The 20,511-nt window shown below is 41.9% G+C and overlaps 1 protein-coding gene across 1 annotated transcript in view; it reads right to left on the bottom strand.

Moving 5' to 3' along the window:
- LOC142925594 (uncharacterized) overlaps nt 1–20,511 on the bottom strand; it is a 57,456-nt gene that overhangs the window by 12,524 nt on the left and 24,421 nt on the right. Inside the window, exons 39-43 of the mRNA XM_076068646.1 lie at nt 19,865–19,885; nt 19,330–19,347; nt 19,020–19,139; nt 18,089–18,109; nt 17,557–17,574 (exon numbers count right to left, since the gene is read on the bottom strand). Of these exons, the coding sequence (XP_075924761.1) occupies nt 17,557–17,574; nt 18,089–18,109; nt 19,020–19,139; nt 19,330–19,347; nt 19,865–19,885 (198 nt within the window). The remainder of the gene's footprint in view (nt 1–17,556; nt 17,575–18,088; nt 18,110–19,019; nt 19,140–19,329; nt 19,348–19,864; nt 19,886–20,511) is intronic.

The following is a 20,511-nucleotide window of genomic DNA, read 5'->3' as shown; positions in this document are numbered from 1 at the left end:
AACTACATTGGGAAGATGCCCCAATGTGTCCAGTTACCACCATCGTCTGCATACATTACGTGTGTACAGTGTAAAATAGACAAATGTAGATGCACACACAAACAAGTGCAAACTACAATGGCGACCTCACCGTAATTTTCGCAGTTGCTGCCTGACCAGGGTGGGATGCAGTAGCACCGGTAGTAGGGGAAGTCGTATGGCTGATCCACACAGGTGCCCCTATTGCCACAAGGGTTGTTCTGGCACACACCTGCAGAGACACACACGGTCATTGCATCATGGAAATTGGTTGACTGCCATTTTCTTCCTACTCCACCAACACACGCTTCACGTCAAAATCAATCGCGATGAGACAGCTTCCGCTTCTATCCATCGCGTAAGAGAGACGCAGGGAGACTTCCACCGCCGTGAGGTACGCGTGAGACAATGGATACTCACTGGTAGTGGCAGGAGGTGCTGCTCCAGACAATGAAGGTCATATGAAAGAGACAAATAGACAAAGAAACCGTGATCCATATGAATTGTATACACTATTGCTGTTGACCCTCATAGCTCATAGCAAATTGTTTAACAATTATTATATATATGCTTTCATACAGGCAAAGTGCTACTTACGTTTATGCAAAGTATTCTTAGTTCTTTCGGTAAAGTCACGTTGAAGGGAAACAATAAAATAATAAAATATATATAACAATAAAAATTCTCACGACGTTTCGACCATAACATAAACGGTCGTCATCAGGTGTGTCGGTTTGCATTAATTTATTTATTTTTAAATGGTGTATTTATTTATAAAAAACGTTAGCGCCACGCGCAGCGATTTGGCAGTTTATTTAGAAGGACTAGTCCATCTATGTTCTGAAAAGAGGGGGGAGACGAAAAATTAATGTATGCTGTCTGAAAGCCACCGTAAGCGTGAACAATCAATTAAGACCTGAAATGGGTTATCAAATCTTTCCAATGATTGCTAAGCCAGAATCCATCTTCTCGGTTGAAATTGTCTCTGTGCTTGTATATGTGGATAGCCTCATGAACGAATCTCTCGTTCATGAGGCTATCCACATTGACTCTTGGAAAAGTCAATGTCATGTGAGCCTACTGAATTATAACAATGATCTGCCACGGCCGAGGTGTTGGTCCTACCGTGTTTAAGGTCTGCTTTGTGTTCACGAATGCGGTCCGAGACATGGCGTTTGGTTTCTCCAATGTAACTACTACCACAGAGGCAACTTAGTTTGTAGACACCAGGGTACTGTATGTGCGGAATCACATATTTTACAGACGGAACCAGATCACGGATGTTATGCAATGTGTTGAAACGGACCTGGATTTTGTGTTTATTCAAGATTTTGGAGATCTTTTTTGTGATCCCCGCAATGTAGGGTAAAGTGATGGTTTTGAAAGGCTCCTCAAGAGGGTCCTTCTTCATGGTTTGAATGATAGCTTTGCGGATTGTATAGTCGGAGTAACCATTAGCCTTAAGAGCTTGGTGTACGTGCTTGAGTTCACTGCCTATGTGTTCCTGGTCGGATATGCATTGGGCTCTATGATACAGAGTCTTGATGAGAGAATTCTTCTGTGATGGATGGTGGTGGGAATCCGGTTTCAGATAAGCATCCGTATGGGTAGCTTTCCTGTAGACAGAGTGGCTCATTGAACCATCAGGTCTCTTTTTAGACAGCATACATTAATTTTCCGTCTCCCCCCTCCTCTTTTCAGAACATAGATGGACTAGTCCTTCTAAATAAACCGCCAAATCGCTGCGCGTGGCGCTGACGTTTTTTTATGAATAAATAAACACCGTTTAAAAATAAATAAATTAATGCGAACCAACACACCTGATGACAACCGTTTGTGTTATGGTCGAAACGTCGTGAGAATTTTTATTGTTTTACATATTATTATTTTATTGTTTCCCTTCAAGGTGACTTTACCGAAAGAGCTAAGAATATGAATTACTGCAGTCACGAAAGCTTGAAATCAAAATTTATGCAAAGTGTTTAGTAAAAGGTTTCAGTTTGGTGTCTTAACATCTAAACACCTGTTTTGTTGCCAGAAAAAAAGGGAAAACCTATTCTCATATTTTGGTACCGGCAAAGGAGGTCCCATGATGTAGTTGCTCACCCCGAGCCCTCCTTACTCTGATAGTGGCATTGTCTTTGTGCTGTATGCCTTTTGGCATCCTCTGGTCTAACACCGTTGAGACGAGGCTGAAAAGAAAGCTGTCTCTGGTGTGGACCAATCAGTTTTAAAGACAATGCCAATATATTATCAGAGTATGTTTTTTGCTTGCATTCTGACCACAAGCATTGTGGTTAATGCGGACATGATTCCTTGTAAAAGGTTTCAGTTTGGTGTTTAAACATTAAAACACCTGTTTTGTTGGCGGAAAAAAAGGGAAAAAACCTATTCTCATGGTTAGTTTAGGTTGGTACCGCCTTTAATGAATTTGCCCATGAGAATTAACTTTGTATATCAATTACTGTATTTGTATTATTTCTACAGCCATGTTGTGATTACACAATGATGCACGCATTCATAATGAAGTCCAATACTTTACAGAATGTGTGCAGAAGCTGCCCATTGTGCATCAGAGCAGGGTTCAACATAAACTACAACCCCACTTGTCAACATATCTACTGCCTTCTGCTAAAATGATGTCCATTGTTAATATCATGCATACATTTTATGCTGATGCCTCACAGCTCTACATTATCTGTTCGATGGAATCACGTGATGCACAACCCCGATAAAAGGACTTACCAGTAGCAGTTGTAGTCTCTACTGCAGATGATAAAAGTCCAGCCATTATGGAGACAAAACACAAACACAGATGTGCCAAATGGCAAGTCATTTTTAATTGCAGTTTTTTTAGTAGGTATTTGTTGATGTTCGGGAATAAATGTGTATTCAAACGTGAGGCATTATAACTTAAAAGTTGAGGCTGTCCGCTTGTGGACAGTAATATGTTGTCAGTCGATGTGTGTGTGTGTGGCTCCATGTGAGTAAGTCCATTTCTTTGTGTGTGTGTGTAGGTGCATGTGTCTGTGTGTTAGTCCATGAGTGTGTGTAACTCCAAATGTGTGTATCTAAAGTCGATGTCTGTGTGTGTGAGGCCATGTGTGTGTGTGTTAGTCGATGTCTTTCTGTGCGTGGGTCAATGTCTGTAAGTGTGTGTAGGTCCGTGTGTGTGTCTGTCTTTTTCGCCCGGGCAACGCCGGGTACTTCCCGCTAGTAGAACAATAAAATGAGGTGAAAAAGAGGGAATGTTTGTGAGCACAATCGTTTTCTCAAGTAGATTTCTTCTAAAGATTTTACAACTACATTGGGAAGATGCCCCAATGTGTCCAGTTACCACCATCGTCTGCATACATTACGTGTGTACAGTGTAAAATAGACAAATGTAGATGCACACACAAACAAGTGCAAACTACAATGGTGACCTCACCGTAATTTTCGCAGTTGCTGCCTGACCAGGGTGGGATGCAGTAGCACCGGTAGTAGGGGTAGTCGTATGGCTGATCCACACAGGTACCCCAATTGCCACAAGGGTTGTTCTGGCACACACCTGCAGAGACACACACACAGTTATTGCGTAATGGAAATTGGTTGACTGCCATTTTCTTCCTACTCCACCAACACACGCTTCACGTCAAAATCAATCGCGATGAGACAGCTTCCGCTTCTATCCATGGCGTAAGAGAGATGAAGGGAGACTTCCACCGCCGTGAGATACGCGTAAGACAATGGATACTCACTGGTAGTGGCAGGAGGTGCTGCTCCAGACAATGAAGGTCATATGAAAGAGACAAATAGACAAAGAAACCGTGATCCATATGAATTGTATACACTATTGCTGTTGACCCTCCTAGCTCATAGCAAATTGTTTAACAATTATTATATATACAAGCTTTCTTACAAGCAAAGTGCTACTTACGTGTATGCAAAGTGTTTAGTAAAGGGTTTCAGTTTGGTGTTTTAACATCTAAAACACCTGTTTTGTTGCCAGAAAAAAAAGGGGAAAACCTATTCTCATATTTTGGTACTGGCAAAGGAGGTCCCATGATGTAGTTGCTCACCCCGAGCCCTCCTTACTGTGATAGTGCTTGTCTTTGTGCTGTATGCCTTTTGGCATCCTCTGGTCTAACACTGTTGAGACGAGGCTGAAAAGAGAGCTGTCTCTGGTGTGGACCAATCAGTTTTAAAGACAATGCCAATACATTATCAGTGTGTTTTTTCCTTGCATTCTGACCACAAGCATTGTGGTTAATGCAGACATGATTCCTTGTAAAAAGTTTTAGTTTGGTGTTGAAACATTAAAACACCTGTTTTGTTGCCAGAAAAAAAGGGAAAAACCTATTCTCATGGTTAGTTTAGGTTGGTATCGCCTATGATGAATTTGCCCATGAGAATTAACTTTGTATATCAATTACTGTATTCGTATTATTTCTACAGCCATGTTGTGATCACACAATAATGCACACATTCATAATGAAGTCCAATACATTACAGAATGTGTGCAGAAGCTGCCCATTGTGCATCAGAGCAGGGTTCAACATAAACTACAACCCCTCTTGTCAACATATCTACTGCCTTCTGCTAAAATGATGTCCATTGTTAATATGATGCATCAATTTTATGCTGATGCCTCACAGCTCTACATTATCTGTTCGATGGAATCACGTGATGCACAACCCCGATAAAAGGACTTACCAGTAGCAGTTGTAGTCTCTACTGCAGATGATAAAAGTCCAGCCATTATGGAGACAAAACACAAACACAGATGTGCCAAATGGCAAGTCATTTTTAATTGCAGTTTTTTAGTAGGTATTTGTTGATGTTCGGGAATAAATGTGTATTCAAACGTGAGGCATTATAACTTAAAAGTTGAGGCTGTCCGCTTGTGGACAGTAATATGTTGTCAGTCGATGTGTGTGTGTGTGGCTCCATGTGAGTAAGTCCATTTCTTTGTGTGTGTGTGTAGGTGCATGTGTCTGTGTGTTAGTCCATGAGTGTGTGTAACTCCATATGTGTGTATCTAAAGTCGATGTCTGTGTGTGTGAGGCCATGTGTGTGTGTGTTAGTCGATGTCTTTCTGTGCGTGGGTCAATGTCTTTTTTGTCTTTGTGTGTTAGGTGGGGAGCGGTAGTGTAGCGGTTAGCGCGCTGCGCTATGAACCTGGCGACCCGGGTTCGATTCCCGCTCACGGCCAACACCAGTGACGATTATCTGAACCGGTCCCGGGCCTTCCCTAGGTCGACTCAGCCTCAAATGAGTACCTGGTGCGGTGTGTAAACATTGCCACTAGGGAGACAAAGGCGGTCGGGCGTGGTGCTGGCCACCCACCCCCTTGTGTACTGTTCCGGCCTTCATAGGTGCTCGCTAACAGCACTTGCCCCTACAGTCTGTTAAGGCTATATGGGGGATCTTTTTTGTCTTTGTGTGTTAGTCGATGTCTTTCTGTGCGTGGGTCAATGTCTGTAAGTGTGTGTAGGTCCGTGTGTGTGTCTGTCTTTTTCGCCCGGGCAACGCCGGGTACTTCCCGCTAGTAGAACAATAAAATGAGGTGAAAAAGAGGGAATGTTTGTGAGCACAATCGTTTTCTCAAGTAGATTTCTTCTAAACATTTTACAACTACATTGGGAAGATGCCCCAATGTGTCCAGTTACCACCATCGTCTGCATACATTACGTGTGTACAGTGTAAAATAGACAAATGTAGATGCACACACAAACAAGTGCAAACTACAATGGTGACCTCACCGTAATTTTCGCAGTTGCTGCCTGACCAGGGTGGGATGCAGTAGCACCGGTAGTAGGGGAAGTCGTATGGCTGATCCACACAGGTACCCCAATTGCCACAAGGGTTGTTCTGGCACACACCTGCAGAGACACACACACAGTTATTGCGTAATGGAAATTGGTTGACTGCCATTTTCTTCCTACTCCACCAACACACGCTTCACGTCAAAATCAATCGCGATGAGACAGCTTCCGCTTCTATCCATGGCGTAAGAGAGATGAAGGGAGACTTCCACCGCCGTGAGATACGCGTAAGACAATGGATACTCACTGGTAGTGGCAGGAGGTGCTGCTCCAGACAATGAAGGTCATATGAAAGAGACAAATAGACAAAGAAACCGTGATCCATATGAATTGTATACACTATTGCTGTTGACCCTCCTAGCTCATAGCAAATTGTTTAACAATTATTATATATACAAGCTTTCTTACAAGCAAAGTGCTACTTACGTTTATGCAAAGTGTTTAGTAAAGGGTTTCAGTTTGGTGTTTTAACATCTAAACACCTGTTTTGTTGCCAGAAAAAAAAGGGGAAAACGTATTGTCATATTTTGGTACTGGCAAAGGAGGTCCCATGATGTAGTTGCTCACCCCGAGCCCTCCTTACTGTGATAGTGCTTGTCTTTGTGCTGTATGCCTTTTGGCATCCTCTGGTCTAACACTGTTGAGACGAGGCTGAAAAGAGAGCTGTCTCTGGTGTGGACCAATCAATTTTAAAGACAATGCCAATATATTATCAGTGTGTGTTTTTTCCTTGCATTCTGACCACAAGCATTGTGGTTAATGCAGACATGATTCCTTGTAAAAGGTTTCAGTTTGGTGTTGAAACATTAAAACACCTGTTTTGTTGCCAGAAAAAAAGGGAAAAACCTATTCTCATGGTTAGTTTAGGTTGGTATCGCCTATGATGAATTTGCCCATGAGAATTAACTTTGTATATCAATTACTGTATTCGTATTATTTCTACAGCCATGTTGTGATCACACAATGATGCACACATTCATAATGAAGTCCAATACTTTACAGAATGTGTGCAGAAGCTGCCCATTGTGCATCAGAGCAGGGTTCAACATAAACTACAACCCCTCTTGTCAACATATCTACTGCCTTCTGCTAAAATGATGTCCATTGTTAATATCATGCATACATTTTATGCTGATGCCTCACAGCTCTACATTATCTGTTCGATGAAATCACATGATGCACAACCCCGATAAAAGGACTTACCAGTAGCAGTTGTAGTCTCTACTGCAGATGATAAAAGTCCAGCCATTATGGAGACAAAACACAAACACAGATGTGCCAAATGGCAAGTCATTTTTAATTGCAGTTTTTTAGTAGGTATTTGTTGATGTTCGGGAATAAATGTGTAATCAAACGTGAGGCATTATAACTTAAAAGTTGAGGCTGTCCGCTTGTGGACAGTAATATGTTGTCAGTCGATGTGTGTGTGTGTGGCTCCATGTGAGTAAGTCCATTGCTTTGTGTGTGTGTGTAGGTGCATGTGTCTGTGTGTTAGTCCATGAGTGTGTGTAACTCCATATGTGTGTATCTAAAGTCGATGTCTGTGTGTGTGAGGCCATGTGTGTGTGTGTTAGTCGATGTCTTTCTGTGCGTGGGTCAATGTCTGTAAGTGTGTGTAGGTCCGTGTGTGTGTCTGTCTTTTTCGCCCGGGCAACGCCGGGTACTTCCCGCTAGTAGAACAATAAAATAAGGTGAAAAAGAGGGAATGTTTGTGAGCACAATCGTTTTCTCAAGTAGATTTCTTCTAAACATTTTACAACTACATTGGGAAGATGCCCCAATGTGTCCAGTTACCACCATCGTCTGCATACATTACGTGTGTACAGTGTAAAATAGACAAATGTAGATGCATACACAAACAAGTGCAAACTACAATGGTGACCTCACCGTAATATTCGCAGTTGCTGCCTGACCAGGGTGGGATGCAGTAGCACCGGTAGTAGGGGTAGTCGTATGGCTGATCCACACAGGTACCCCAATTGCCACAAGGGTTGTTCTGGCACACACCTGCAGAGACACACACACAGTTATTGCGTCATGGAAATTGGTTGACTGCCATTTTCTTCCTACTCCACCAACACACGCTTCACGTCAAAATCAATCGCGATGAGACAGCTTCCGCTTCTATCCATGGCGTAAGAGAGATGAAGGGAGACTTCCACCGCCGTGAGATACGCGTAAGACAATGGATACTCACTGGTAGTGGCAGGAGGTGCTGCTCCAGACAATGAAGGTCATATGAAAGAGACAAATAGACAAAGAAACCGTGATCCATATGAATTGTATACACTATTGCTGTTGACCCTCCTAGCTCATAGCAAATTGTTTAACAATTATTATATATACAAGCTTTCTTACAAGCAAAGTGCTACTTACGTTTATGCAAAGTGTTTAGTAAAGGGTTTCAGTTTGGTGTTTTAACATCTAAACACCTGTTTTGTTGCCAGAAAAAAAAGGGGAAAACGTATTGTCATATTTTGGTACTGGCAAAGGAGGTCCCATGATGTAGTTGCTCACCCCGAGCCCTCCTTACTGTGATAGTGCTTGTCTTTGTGCTGTATGCCTTTTGGCATCCTCTGGTCTAACACTGTTGAGACGAGGCTGAAAAGAGAGCTGTCTCTGGTGTGGACCAATCAATTTTAAAGACAATGCCAATATATTATCAGTGTGTGTTTTTTCCTTGCATTCTGACCACAAGCATTGTGGTTAATGCAGACATGATTCCTTGTAAAAGGTTTCAGTTTGGTGTTGAAACATTAAAACACCTGTTTTGTTGCCAGAAAAAAAGGGAAAAACCTATTCTCATGGTTAGTTTAGGTTGGTATCGCCTATGATGAATTTGCCCATGAGAATTAACTTTGTATATCAATTACTGTATTCGTATTATTTCTACAGCCATGTTGTGATCACACAATGATGCACACATTCATAATGAAGTCCAATACTTTACAGAATGTGTGCAGAAGCTGCCCATTGTGCATCAGAGCAGGGTTCAACATAAACTACAACCCCTCTTGTCAACATATCTACTGCCTTCTGCTAAAATGATGTCCATTGTTAATATCATGCATACATTTTATGCTGATGCCTCACAGCTCTACATTATCTGTTCGATGAAATCACATGATGCACAACCCCGATAAAAGGACTTACCAGTAGCAGTTGTAGTCTCTACTGCAGATGATAAAAGTCCAGCCATTATGGAGACAAAACACAAACACAGATGTGCCAAATGGCAAGTCATTTTTAATTGCAGTTTTTTAGTAGGTATTTGTTGATGTTCGGGAATAAATGTGTAATCAAACGTGAGGCATTATAACTTAAAAGTTGAGGCTGTCCGCTTGTGGACAGTAATATGTTGTCAGTCGATGTGTGTGTGTGTGGCTCCATGTGAGTAAGTCCATTGCTTTGTGTGTGTGTGTAGGTGCATGTGTCTGTGTGTTAGTCCATGAGTGTGTGTAACTCCATATGTGTGTATCTAAAGTCGATGTCTGTGTGTGTGAGGCCATGTGTGTGTGTGTTAGTCGATGTCTTTCTGTGCGTGGGTCAATGTCTGTAAGTGTGTGTAGGTCCGTGTGTGTGTCTGTCTTTTTCGCCCGGGCAACGCCGGGTACTTCCCGCTAGTAGAACAATAAAATAAGGTGAAAAAGAGGGAATGTTTGTGAGCACAATCGTTTTCTCAAGTAGATTTCTTCTAAACATTTTACAACTACATTGGGAAGATGCCCCAATGTGTCCAGTTACCACCATCGTCTGCATACATTACGTGTGTACAGTGTAAAATAGACAAATGTAGATGCATACACAAACAAGTGCAAACTACAATGGTGACCTCACCGTAATATTCGCAGTTGCTGCCTGACCAGGGTGGGATGCAGTAGCACCGGTAGTAGGGGTAGTCGTATGGCTGATCCACACAGGTACCCCAATTGCCACAAGGGTTGTTCTGGCACACACCTGCAGAGACACACACACAGTTATTGCGTCATGGAAATTGGTTGACTGCCATTTTCTTCCTACTCCACCAACACACGCTTCACGTCAAAATCAATCGCGATGAGACAGCTTCCGCTTCTATCCATGGCGTAAGAGAGATGAAGGGAGACTTCCACCGCCGTGAGATACGCGTAAGACAATGGATACTCACTGGTAGTGGCAGGAGGTGCTGCTCCAGACAATGAAGGTCATATGAAAGAGACAAATAGACAAAGAAACCGTGATCCATATGAATTGTATACACTATTGCTGTTGACCCTCCTAGCTCATAGCAAATTGTTTAACAATTATTATATATACAAGCTTTCTTACAAGCAAAGTGCTACTTACGTTTATGGAAAGTGTTTAGTAAAGGGTTTCAGTTTGGTGTTTTAACATCTAAACACCTGTTTTGTTGCCAGAAAAAAAAGGGGAAAACGTATTCTCATATTTTGGTACTGGAAAAGGAGGTCCCATGATGTAGTTGCTCACCCCGAACCCTCCTTACTGTGATAGTGCTTGTCTTTGTGCTGTATGCCTTTTGGCATCCTCTGGTCTAACACTGTTGAGACGAGGCTGAAAAGAGAGCTGTCTCTGGTGTGGACCAATCAGTTTTAAAGACAATGCCAATGTATTATCAGTGTGTGTTTTTTTCCTTGCATTCTGACCACAAGCATTGTGGTTAATGCAGACATGATTCCTTGTAAAAGGTTTCAGTTTGGTGTTGAAACATTAAAACACCTGTTTTGTTGCCAGAAAAAAAGGGAAAAAACCTATTCTCATGGTTAGTTTAGGTTGGTATCGCCTATGATGAATTTGCCCATGAGAATTAACTTTGTATATCAATTACTGTATTCGTATTATTTCTACAGCCATGTTGTGATCACACAATGATGCACACATTCATAATGAAGTCCAATACTTTACAGAATGTGTGCAGAAGCTGCCCATTGTGCATCAGAGCAGGGTTCAACATAAACTACAACCCCTCTTGTCAACATATCTACTGCCTTCTGCTAAAATGATGTCCATTGTTAATATGATGCATCAATTTTATGCTGATGCCTCACAGCTCTACATTATCTGTTCGATGGAATCACGTGATGCACAACCCCGATAAAAGGACTTACCAGTAGCAGTTGTAGTCTCTACTGCAGATGATAAAAGTCCAGCCATTATGGAGACAAAACACAAACACAGATGTGCCAAATGGCAAGTCATTTTTAATTGCAGTTTTTTAGTAGGTATTTGTTGATGTTCGGGAATAAATGTGTATTCAAACGTGAGGCATTATAACTTAAAAGTTGAGGCTGTCCGCTTGTGGACAGTAATATGTTGTCAGTCGATGTGTGTGTGTGTGGCTCCATGTGAGTAAGTCCATTTCTTTGTGTGTGTGTGTAGGTGCATGTGTCTGTGTGTTAGTCCATGAGTGTGTGTAACTCCATATGTGTGTATCTAAAGTCGATGTCTGTGTGTGTGAGGCCATGTGTGTGTGTGTTAGTCGATGTCTTTCTGTGCGTGGGTCAATGTCTTTTTTGTCTTTGTGTGTTAGGTGGGGAGCGGTAGTGTAGCGGTTAGCGCGCTGCGCTATGAACCTGGCGACCCGGGTTCGATTCCCGCTCACGGCCAACACCAGTGACGATTATCTGAACCGGTCCCGGGCCTTCCCTAGGTCGACTCAGCCTCAAATGAGTACCTGGTGCGGTGTGTAAACATTGCCACTAGGGAGACAAAGGCGGTCGGGCGTGGTGCTGGCCACCCACCCCCTCGTGTACTGTTCCGGCCTTCATAGGTGCTCGCTAACAGCACTTGCCCCTACAGTCTGTTAAGGCTATATGGGGGATCTTTTTTGTCTTTGTGTGTTAGTCGATGTCTTTCTGTGCGTGGGTCAATGTCTGTAAGTGTGTGTAGGTCCGTGTGTGTGTCTGTCTTTTTCGCCCGGGCAACGCCGGGTACTTCCCGCTAGTAGAACAATAAAATGAGGTGAAAAAGAGGGAATGTTTGTGAGCACAATCGTTTTCTCAAGTAGATTTCTTCTAAACATTTTACAACTACATTGGGAAGATGCCCCAATGTGTCCAGTTACCACCATCGTCTGCATACATTACGTGTGTACAGTGTAAAATAGACAAATGTAGATGCACACACAAACAAGTGCAAACTACAATGGCGACCTCACCGTAATTTTCGCAGTTGCTGCCTGACCAGGGTGGGATGCAGTAGCACCGGTAGTAGGGGTAGTCGTATGGCTGATCCACACAGGTACCCCAATTGCCACAAGGGTTGTTCTGGCACACACCTGCAGAGACACACACACAGTTATTGCGTAATGGAAATTGGTTGACTGCCATTTTCTTCCTACTCCACCAACACACGCTTCACGTCAAAATCAATCGCGATGAGACAGCTTCCGCTTCTATCCATGGCGTAAGAGAGATGCAGGGAGACTTCCACCGCCGTGAGGTACGCGTGAGACAATGGATACTCACTGGTAGTGGCAGGAGGCGCTGCTCCAGACAATGAAGGTCATATGAAAGAGACAAATAGACAAAGAAACCATGATCCATATGAATTGTATACACTATTGCTGTTGACCCTCATAGCTCATAGCAAATTGTTTAACAATTATTATATATATGCTTTCATACAGGCAAAGTGCTACTTACGTTTATGCAAAGTATTCTTAGTTCTTTCGGTAAAGTCACGTTGAAGGGAAACAATAAAATAATAAAATATATATAAAACAATAAAAATTCTCACGACGTTTCGACCATAACATAAACGGTCGTCATCAGGTGTGTCGGTCTGCATTAATTTATTTATTTTTAAATGGTGTATTTGTTTATAAAAAACGTTAGCGCCACGCGCAGCGATTTGGCAGTTTATTTAGAAGGACTAGTCCATCTATGTTCTGAAAAGAGGGGGGAGACGAAAAATTAATGTATACTGTCTGAAAGCCACCGTAAGCGTGAACAATCAATTAAGACCTGAAATGGGTTATCAAATCTTTCCAATGATTGCTAAGCCAGAATCTATCTTCTCGGTTGAAATTGTCTCTGTGCTTGTATATGTGGATAGCCTCATGAACGAATCTCTCATGGTAGCCAGGTGGCTTACAAAGAACCTCTGTCTTGGAAAAGTCAATGTCATGTGAGCCTACTGAATTATAACAATGATCTGCCACGGCCGAGGTGTTGGTCCTACCGTGTTTAAGGTCTGCTTTGTGTTCACGAATGCGGTCCGAGACATGGCGTTTGGTTTCTCCAATGTAACTACTACCACAGAGGCAACTTAGTTTGTAGACACCAGGGTACTGTATGTGCGGAATCACATCTTTTACAGACGGAACCAGATCACGGATGTTATGCAATGTGTTGAAACGGACCTGGATTTTGTTTTTATTTAAGATTTTGGAGATCTTTTTTGTGATCCCCGCAATGTAGGGTAAAGTGATGGTTTTGAAAGGCTCCTCAAGAGGGTCCTTCTTCATGGTTTGAGTGATAGTTTTGCGGATTGTATAGTCGGAGTAACCATTAGCCTTAAGAGCTTGGTGTACGTGCTTGAGTTCACTGCCTATGTGTTCCTGGTCGGATATGCATTGGGCTCTATGATACAGAGTCTTGATGAGAGAATTCTTCTGTGATGGATGGTGGTGGGAATCCGGTTTCAGATAAACATACGTATGGGTAGTATTCCTGTAGACAGAGTGGCTCATTGAACCATCAGGTCTCTTTTTAGACAGCATACATTAATTTTCCGTCTCCCCCCTCCTCTTTTCAGAACATAGATGGACTAGTCCTTCTAAATAAACCGCCAAATCGCTGCGCGTGGCGCTGACGTTTTTTTATAAATAAATGAACACCGTTTAAAAATAAATAAATTAATGCGGACCAACACACCTGATGACGACCGTTTGTGTTATGGTCGAAACGTCGTGAGAATTTTTATTGTTTCATATATTATTATTTTATTGTTTCCCTTCAAGGTGACTTTACCGAAAGAGCTAAGAATATGAATTACTGCAGTCACGAAAGCTTGAAATCAAAATTTATGCAAAGTGTTTAGTAAAAGGTTTCAGTTTGGTGTCTTAACATCTAAACACCTGTTTTGTTGCCAGAAAAAAAGGGAAAACCTATTCTCATATTTTGGTACCGGCAAAGGAGGTCCCATGATGTAGTTGCTCACCCCGAGCCCTCCTTACTCTGATAGTGGCATTGTCTTTATGCTGTATGCCTTTTGGCATCCTCTGGTCTAACACCGTTGAGACGAGGCTGAAAAGAAAGCTGTCTCTGGTGTGGACCAATCAGTTTTAAAGACAATGCCAATATATTATCAGAGAATGTTTTTTGCTTGCATTCTGACCACAAGCATTGTGGTTAATGCGGACATGATTCCTTGTAAAAGGTTTCAGTTTGGTGTTTAAAAATTAAAACACCTGTTTTGTTGGTGGAAAAAAAGGGAAAAAACCTATTCTCATGGTTAGTTTAGGTTGGTACCGCCTTTAATGAATTTGCCCATGAGAATTAACTTTGTATATCAATTACTGTATTCGTATTATTTCTACAGCCATGTTGTGATTACACAATGATGCACGCATTCATAATGAAGTACAATACTTTACAGAATGTGTGCAGAAGCTGCCCATTGTGCATCAGAGCAGGGTTCAACATAAACTACAACCCCACTTGTCAACATATCTACTGCCTTCTGCTAAAATGATGTCCATTGTTAATATGATGCATCAATTTTATGCTGATGCCTCACAGCTCTACATTATCTGTTCGATGGAATCACGTGATGCACAACCCCGATAAAAGGACTTACCAGTAGCAGTTGTAGTCTCTACTGCAGATGATAAAAGTCCAGCCATTATGGAGACAAAACACAAACACAGATGTGCCAAATGGCAAGTCATTTTTAATTGCAGTTTTTTAGTAGGTATTTGTTGATGTTCGGGAATAAATGTGTATTCAAACGTGAGGCATTATAACTTAAAAGTTGAGGCTGTCCGCTTGTGGACAGTAATATGTTGTCAGTCAATGTGTGTGTGTGTGGCTCCATGTGAGTAAGTCCATTTCTTTGTGTGTGTGTGTAGGTGCATGTGTCTGTGTGTTAGTCCATGAGTGTGTGTAACTCCATATGTGTGTATCTAAAGTCGATGTCTGTGTGTGTGAGGCCATGTGTGTGTGTGTTAGTCGATGTCTTTCTGTGCGTGGGTCAATGTCTGTAAGTGTGTGTAGGTCCGTGTGTGTGTCTGTCTTTTTCGCCCGGGCAACGCCGGGTACTTCCCGCTAGTAGAACAATAAAATGAGGTGAAAAAGAGGGAATGTTTGTGAGCACAATCGTTTTCTCAAGTAGATTTCTTCTAAACATTTTACAACTACATTGGGAAGATGCCCCAATGTGTCCAGTTACCACCATCGTCTGCATACATTACGTGTGTACAGTGTAAAATAGACAAATGTAGATGCATACACAAACAAGTGCAAACTACAATGGTGACCTCACCGTAATTTTCGCAGTTGCTGCCTGACCAGGGTGGGATGCAGTAGCACCGGTAGTAGGGGTAGTCGTATGGCTGATCCACACAGGTACCCCAATTGCCACAAGGGTTGTTCTGGCACACACCTGCAGAGACACACACACAGTTATTGCGTAATGGAAATTGGTTGACTGCCATTTTCTTCCTACTCCACCAACACACGCTTCACGTCAAAATCAATCGCGATGAGACAGCTTCCGCTTCTATCCATGGCGTAAGAGAGATGAAGGGAGACTTCCACCGCCGTGAGATACGCGTAAGACAATGGATACTCACTGGTAGTGGCAGGAGGTGCTGCTCCAGACAATGAAGGTCATATGAAAGAGACAAATAGACAAAGAAACCGTGATCCATATGAATTGTATACACTATTGCTGTTGACCCTCCTAGCTCATAGCAAATTGTTTAACAATTATTATATATACAAGCTTTCTTACAAGCAAAGTGCTACTTACGTGTATGCAAAGTGTTTAGTAAAGGGTTTCAGTTTGGTGTTTTAACATCTAAAACACCTGTTTTGTTGCCAGAAAAAAAAGGGGAAAACCTATTCTCATATTTTGGTACTGGCAAAGGAGGTCCCATGATGTAGTTGCTCACCCCGAGCCCTCCTTACTGTGATAGTGCTTGTCTTTGTGCTGTATGCCTTTTGGCATCCTCTGGTCTAACACTGTTGAGACGAGGCTGAAAAGAGAGCTGTCTCTGGTGTGGACCAATCAGTTTTAAAGACAATGCCAATACATTATCAGTGTGTTTTTTCCTTGCATTCTGACCACAAGCATTGTGGTTAATGCAGACATGATTCCTTGTAAAAAGTTTTAGTTTGGTGTTGAAACATTAAAACACCTGTTTTGCTGCCAGAAAAAAAGGGAAAACCCTATTCTCATGGTTAGTTTAGGTTGGTATCGCCTATGATGAATTTGCCCATGAGAATTAACTTTGTATATCAATTACTGTATTCGTATTATTTCTACAGCCATGTTGTGATCACACAATGATGCACACATTCATAATGAAGTCCAATACATTACAGAATGTGTGCAGAAGCTGCCCATTGTGCATCAGAGCAGGGTTCAACATAAACTACAACCCCTCTTGTCAACATATCTACTGCCTTCTGCTAAAATGATGTCCATTGTTAATATCATGCATCAATTTTATGCTGATGCCTCACACCTCTACATTATCTGTTCGATGGAATCACGTGATGCACAACCCCGATAAAAGGACTTACCAGTAGCAGTTGTAGTCTCTACTGCAGATGATAAAGGTCCAGCCATTATGGAGACAAAACACAAACACAGATGTGCCAAGTCATTTTTAATTGCAGTTTTTTAGTAGGTCTTAGTTGATGTTCGGGAATAAATGTGTATTCAAACGTGGGGCATTATAACTTAAAAGTTGAGGCTGTCTGCTTTTGGACAGTAATATGTTGTCAGTCGATGTGTGTGTGTGGCTCCATGTGAGTAAGTCCATTTCTTTGTGTGTGTGTGTGTAGGTGCATGTGTCTGTGTGTTAGTCCATGAGTGTGTGTAACTCCATGTGTGTGTATCTAAAGTCGATGTCTGTGTGTGTGAGGCCATATGTGTGTTAGTCGATGTGTTTCTGTGTGTGGGTCAATGTCTGCAAGTGTGTGTAGGTCCATGTGTGTGTCTGTCTTTCTCGCCCGGGCAACACCGGGTACTTCCCGCTAGTAGAACAATAAAATGAGGTGAAAAAGAGGGAATGTTTATGAGCACAATTGTTTTCTCAAGTAGATTTGTTCTAAACTCTTTAGAAGTACATTGGGAAGATGCCCCAATGTGTCCAGTTACCACCATCGTCTACGTACATTACGTGTGTACAGTGTAAAATAGACAAATGTAGATGCACACACAAACAAGTGCAAACTACAATGGCGACCTCACCGTAATTTTCGCAGTTGCTGCCTGACCAGGGTGGGATGCAGTAGCACCGGTAGTAGGGGTAGTCGTATGGCTGATCCACACAGGTACCCCAATTGCCACAAGGGTTGTTCTGGCACACACCTGCAGAGACATACACACGGTCATTGCGTCATGGAAATTGGGTGACAGGAATTTTCTTCCTACTCCACCAATACACGCTTCACGTAAAAATCAATCGCGATGAGACAGCTTCCGCTTCTATCCATCGCGTAAGAGAGACGCAGGGAGACTTCCACCACCATGAGGTACGCGTGAGACAACAGATACTCACTGGGAGTGGTAGGAGGCTCTGCTCCAGACAATGAAGGTCATATGAAAGAGACAAATAGACAAAGAAACCATGATCCATATGAACTGCATACACTATTGCTATTGACCCTCATAGCTCATAGAAAATTGTTTAACAATTATTATATATGCTTTCTTACAGGCAAAATTGCTACTTACGTTTATGCAACGTGTTTAGTTTTGGTTAGCATCACCTTTGATTAATTTTACCATGAGAATTAACATTGTTTTACAATTACTGTATTAGTATTATTTAGACGGCCATGTCATCAAACAATGATGCCGCATTGTTAATGAAGTCCACTAATTTACAGAATGTGTGCAGAAGCTGCCCATTGTGCATCAGAGCAGAGTCCAACATTAACTACAACCACTCTCATCAACATATCTCCTGCCTTTTGCTAAAATAATCTCCAGTTTCAATGTCATGCATCAATTTTATGCTGATGCCACACAGCTCTACATCATCTGTTCGATGGAATCACGTGATGCACAACCACGATAAAAGGACTTACCAGTCGTCGTGGTGTCTACAGCTGATGATAAAAGTCCAGACATGATGGAGGCAAAACACAAACATAGATGTTATTTATTTATTTAAAGCTTTCGTGACTGCAGGGATTCATATTCATGGTTCTTTCAGTAAAGTCACGTGGAAGGGAAACAATAAAATAATAAAACAATAAAATTATCACGACGTTTCGACTGCAACACAAGCAATCATCATCAGGTGTGAAAACCACAACAAGAAAATTTGAAAAAAGTCGCGGTTATTTTTAACGTTAGCACCACGGAGAGAGATTTGACAGTTTGTTCAAACGGACGAGTCCATCTATGGTCGGAAAAGAGGAGGGAGGAGACGAAAAATAATGGATGCGGTCTGAAAGCCACCTTAAGCGTGATCAATCAAGACCCGAAATGGTTTATCAAATCCTTCCAATGATTGCTAAGACAGAATCCATCTTCTCGGTTGAAATTGTCTCTGTGTTTGTATATGCGGCTAGCCTCATGAACGAATCTCTCATGGTAGCCAGATGGCTTGCAAAGAACCTCTGTCTTGGAGAAGTCAATGTCATGTTATTGTTTCTCTTCTACGTGACTTTACCGAAAGAACCAAGAATATAGATGTTATTGTTGCTTTTCGCATATAAATATGTATGCAAACGTGATGCATAATTATAATGTATAAGTTCAGGCAGTCTGCTTTTGGACAATAATATGTCGTGCACAATATAGAACAATAGAATGAGGTGAAGAAGAGGGAATGTTTATGATCACAATTGCTTTCTCAAGTAGGTTTCTTCTAAACATTTCAGAACGACAATGTGAAGATGCAGCAATGTGTCCAGTTACCACCATCGTCTGCATACATTACGTGTGTACAGTGCAATATAGACAAATGTAGATGCACACACAAACAAGTGCAAACTACAATGGCGAACTCACCGTAATATTCGCAGTTGCTGCCATACCACGGCGGGATGCAGTCGCACCGGTAGTAGGGGAAGTCGTATGGCTGATCCACACAGGTACCCCAATTGCCACAAGGGTTGTTCTGGCACACACCTGCAGAGACATACACACGGTCATTGCGTCATGGAAATTGGGTGACTGGAATTTTCTTCCTACTCCACCAACACACGCTTCACGTAAAAATCAATCGCGATGAGACAGCTTCCGCTTCTATCCATCGCGTAAGAGAGACGCAGGGAGACTTCCACCACCATGAGGTACGCGTGAGACAACAGATACTCACTGGGAGTGGTAGGAGGCTCTGCTCCAGACAATGAAGGTCATATGAAAGAGACAAATAGACAAAGAAACCATGATCCATATGAACTGTATACACTATTGCTATTGACCCTCATAGCTCATAGAAAATTGTTTAACAATTATTATATATATGCTTTCTTACAGGCAAAATTGCTACTTACGTTTATGCAACGTGTTTAGTTTTGGTTGGTATCACCTTTGATTAATTTTCCCATGAGAATTAACATTTTTTTACAATTACTGTATCAGTATTATTTAGACGGCCATGTCATCAAACAATGATGCACGCATTGTTAATGAAGTCCACTAATTTACAGAATGTGTGCAGAAGCTGCCCATTGTGCATCAGAGCAGGGTCCAACATTAACTACAACCACTCTCATCAACATATCTCCTGCCTCTTGCTAAAATAATCTCCAGTTTCAATGTCATGCATCAATTTTATGCTGATGCCACACAGCTCTACATCATCTGTTCGATGGAATCACGTGATGCACAACCCCGATAAAAGGACTTACCAGTCGTCGTGGTGTCTACAGCTGATGATAAAAGTCCAGACATGATGGAGGCAAAACACAAACATAGATGTTATTTATTTATTTAAAGCTTTCGTGACTGCAGGGATTCATATTCATGGTTCTTTCGGTAAAGTCACGTAGAAGGGAAACAATAAAATAATAAAACAATAAAATTCTCACGACGTTTCGACTGCAACACAAGCAATCATCATCAGGTGTGAAATCCACAACAAGAAAATTTGAAAAAAGTCGCGGTTATTTTCAACGTTAGCACCACGGAGAGAGATTTGACAGTTTGTTCAGACGGACGAGTCCATCTATGGTCGGGAAAGAGGAGGGAGGAGACAAAAAATAATGGATGCGGTCTGAAAGCCACCTTAAGCGTGATCAATCAAGACCCGAAATGGTTTATCAAATCCTTCCAATGATTGCTAAGGCAGAATCCATCTTCTCGGTTGAAATTGTCTCTGTGTTTGTATATGCGGCTAGCCTCATGAACGAATCTCTCATGGTAGCCAGATGGCTTGCAAAGAACCTCTGTCTTGGAGAAGTCAATGTCATGTTATTGTTTCTCTTCTACGTGACTTTACCGAAAGAACCAAGAATATAGATGTTATTGTTGCTTTTCGCGTATAAATATGTATGCA

This window comes from Petromyzon marinus, chromosome 21, assembly GCF_048934315.1.
Source record: "Petromyzon marinus isolate PM22_M1 ecotype Great Lakes invasive population chromosome 21, UKy_Petmar_22M1.pri1.0, whole genome shotgun sequence".
Lineage (NCBI taxonomy): Eukaryota > Metazoa > Chordata > Hyperoartia > Petromyzontiformes > Petromyzontidae > Petromyzon > Petromyzon marinus.
This window is presented reverse-complemented; position numbering and strand designations above follow the sequence as displayed.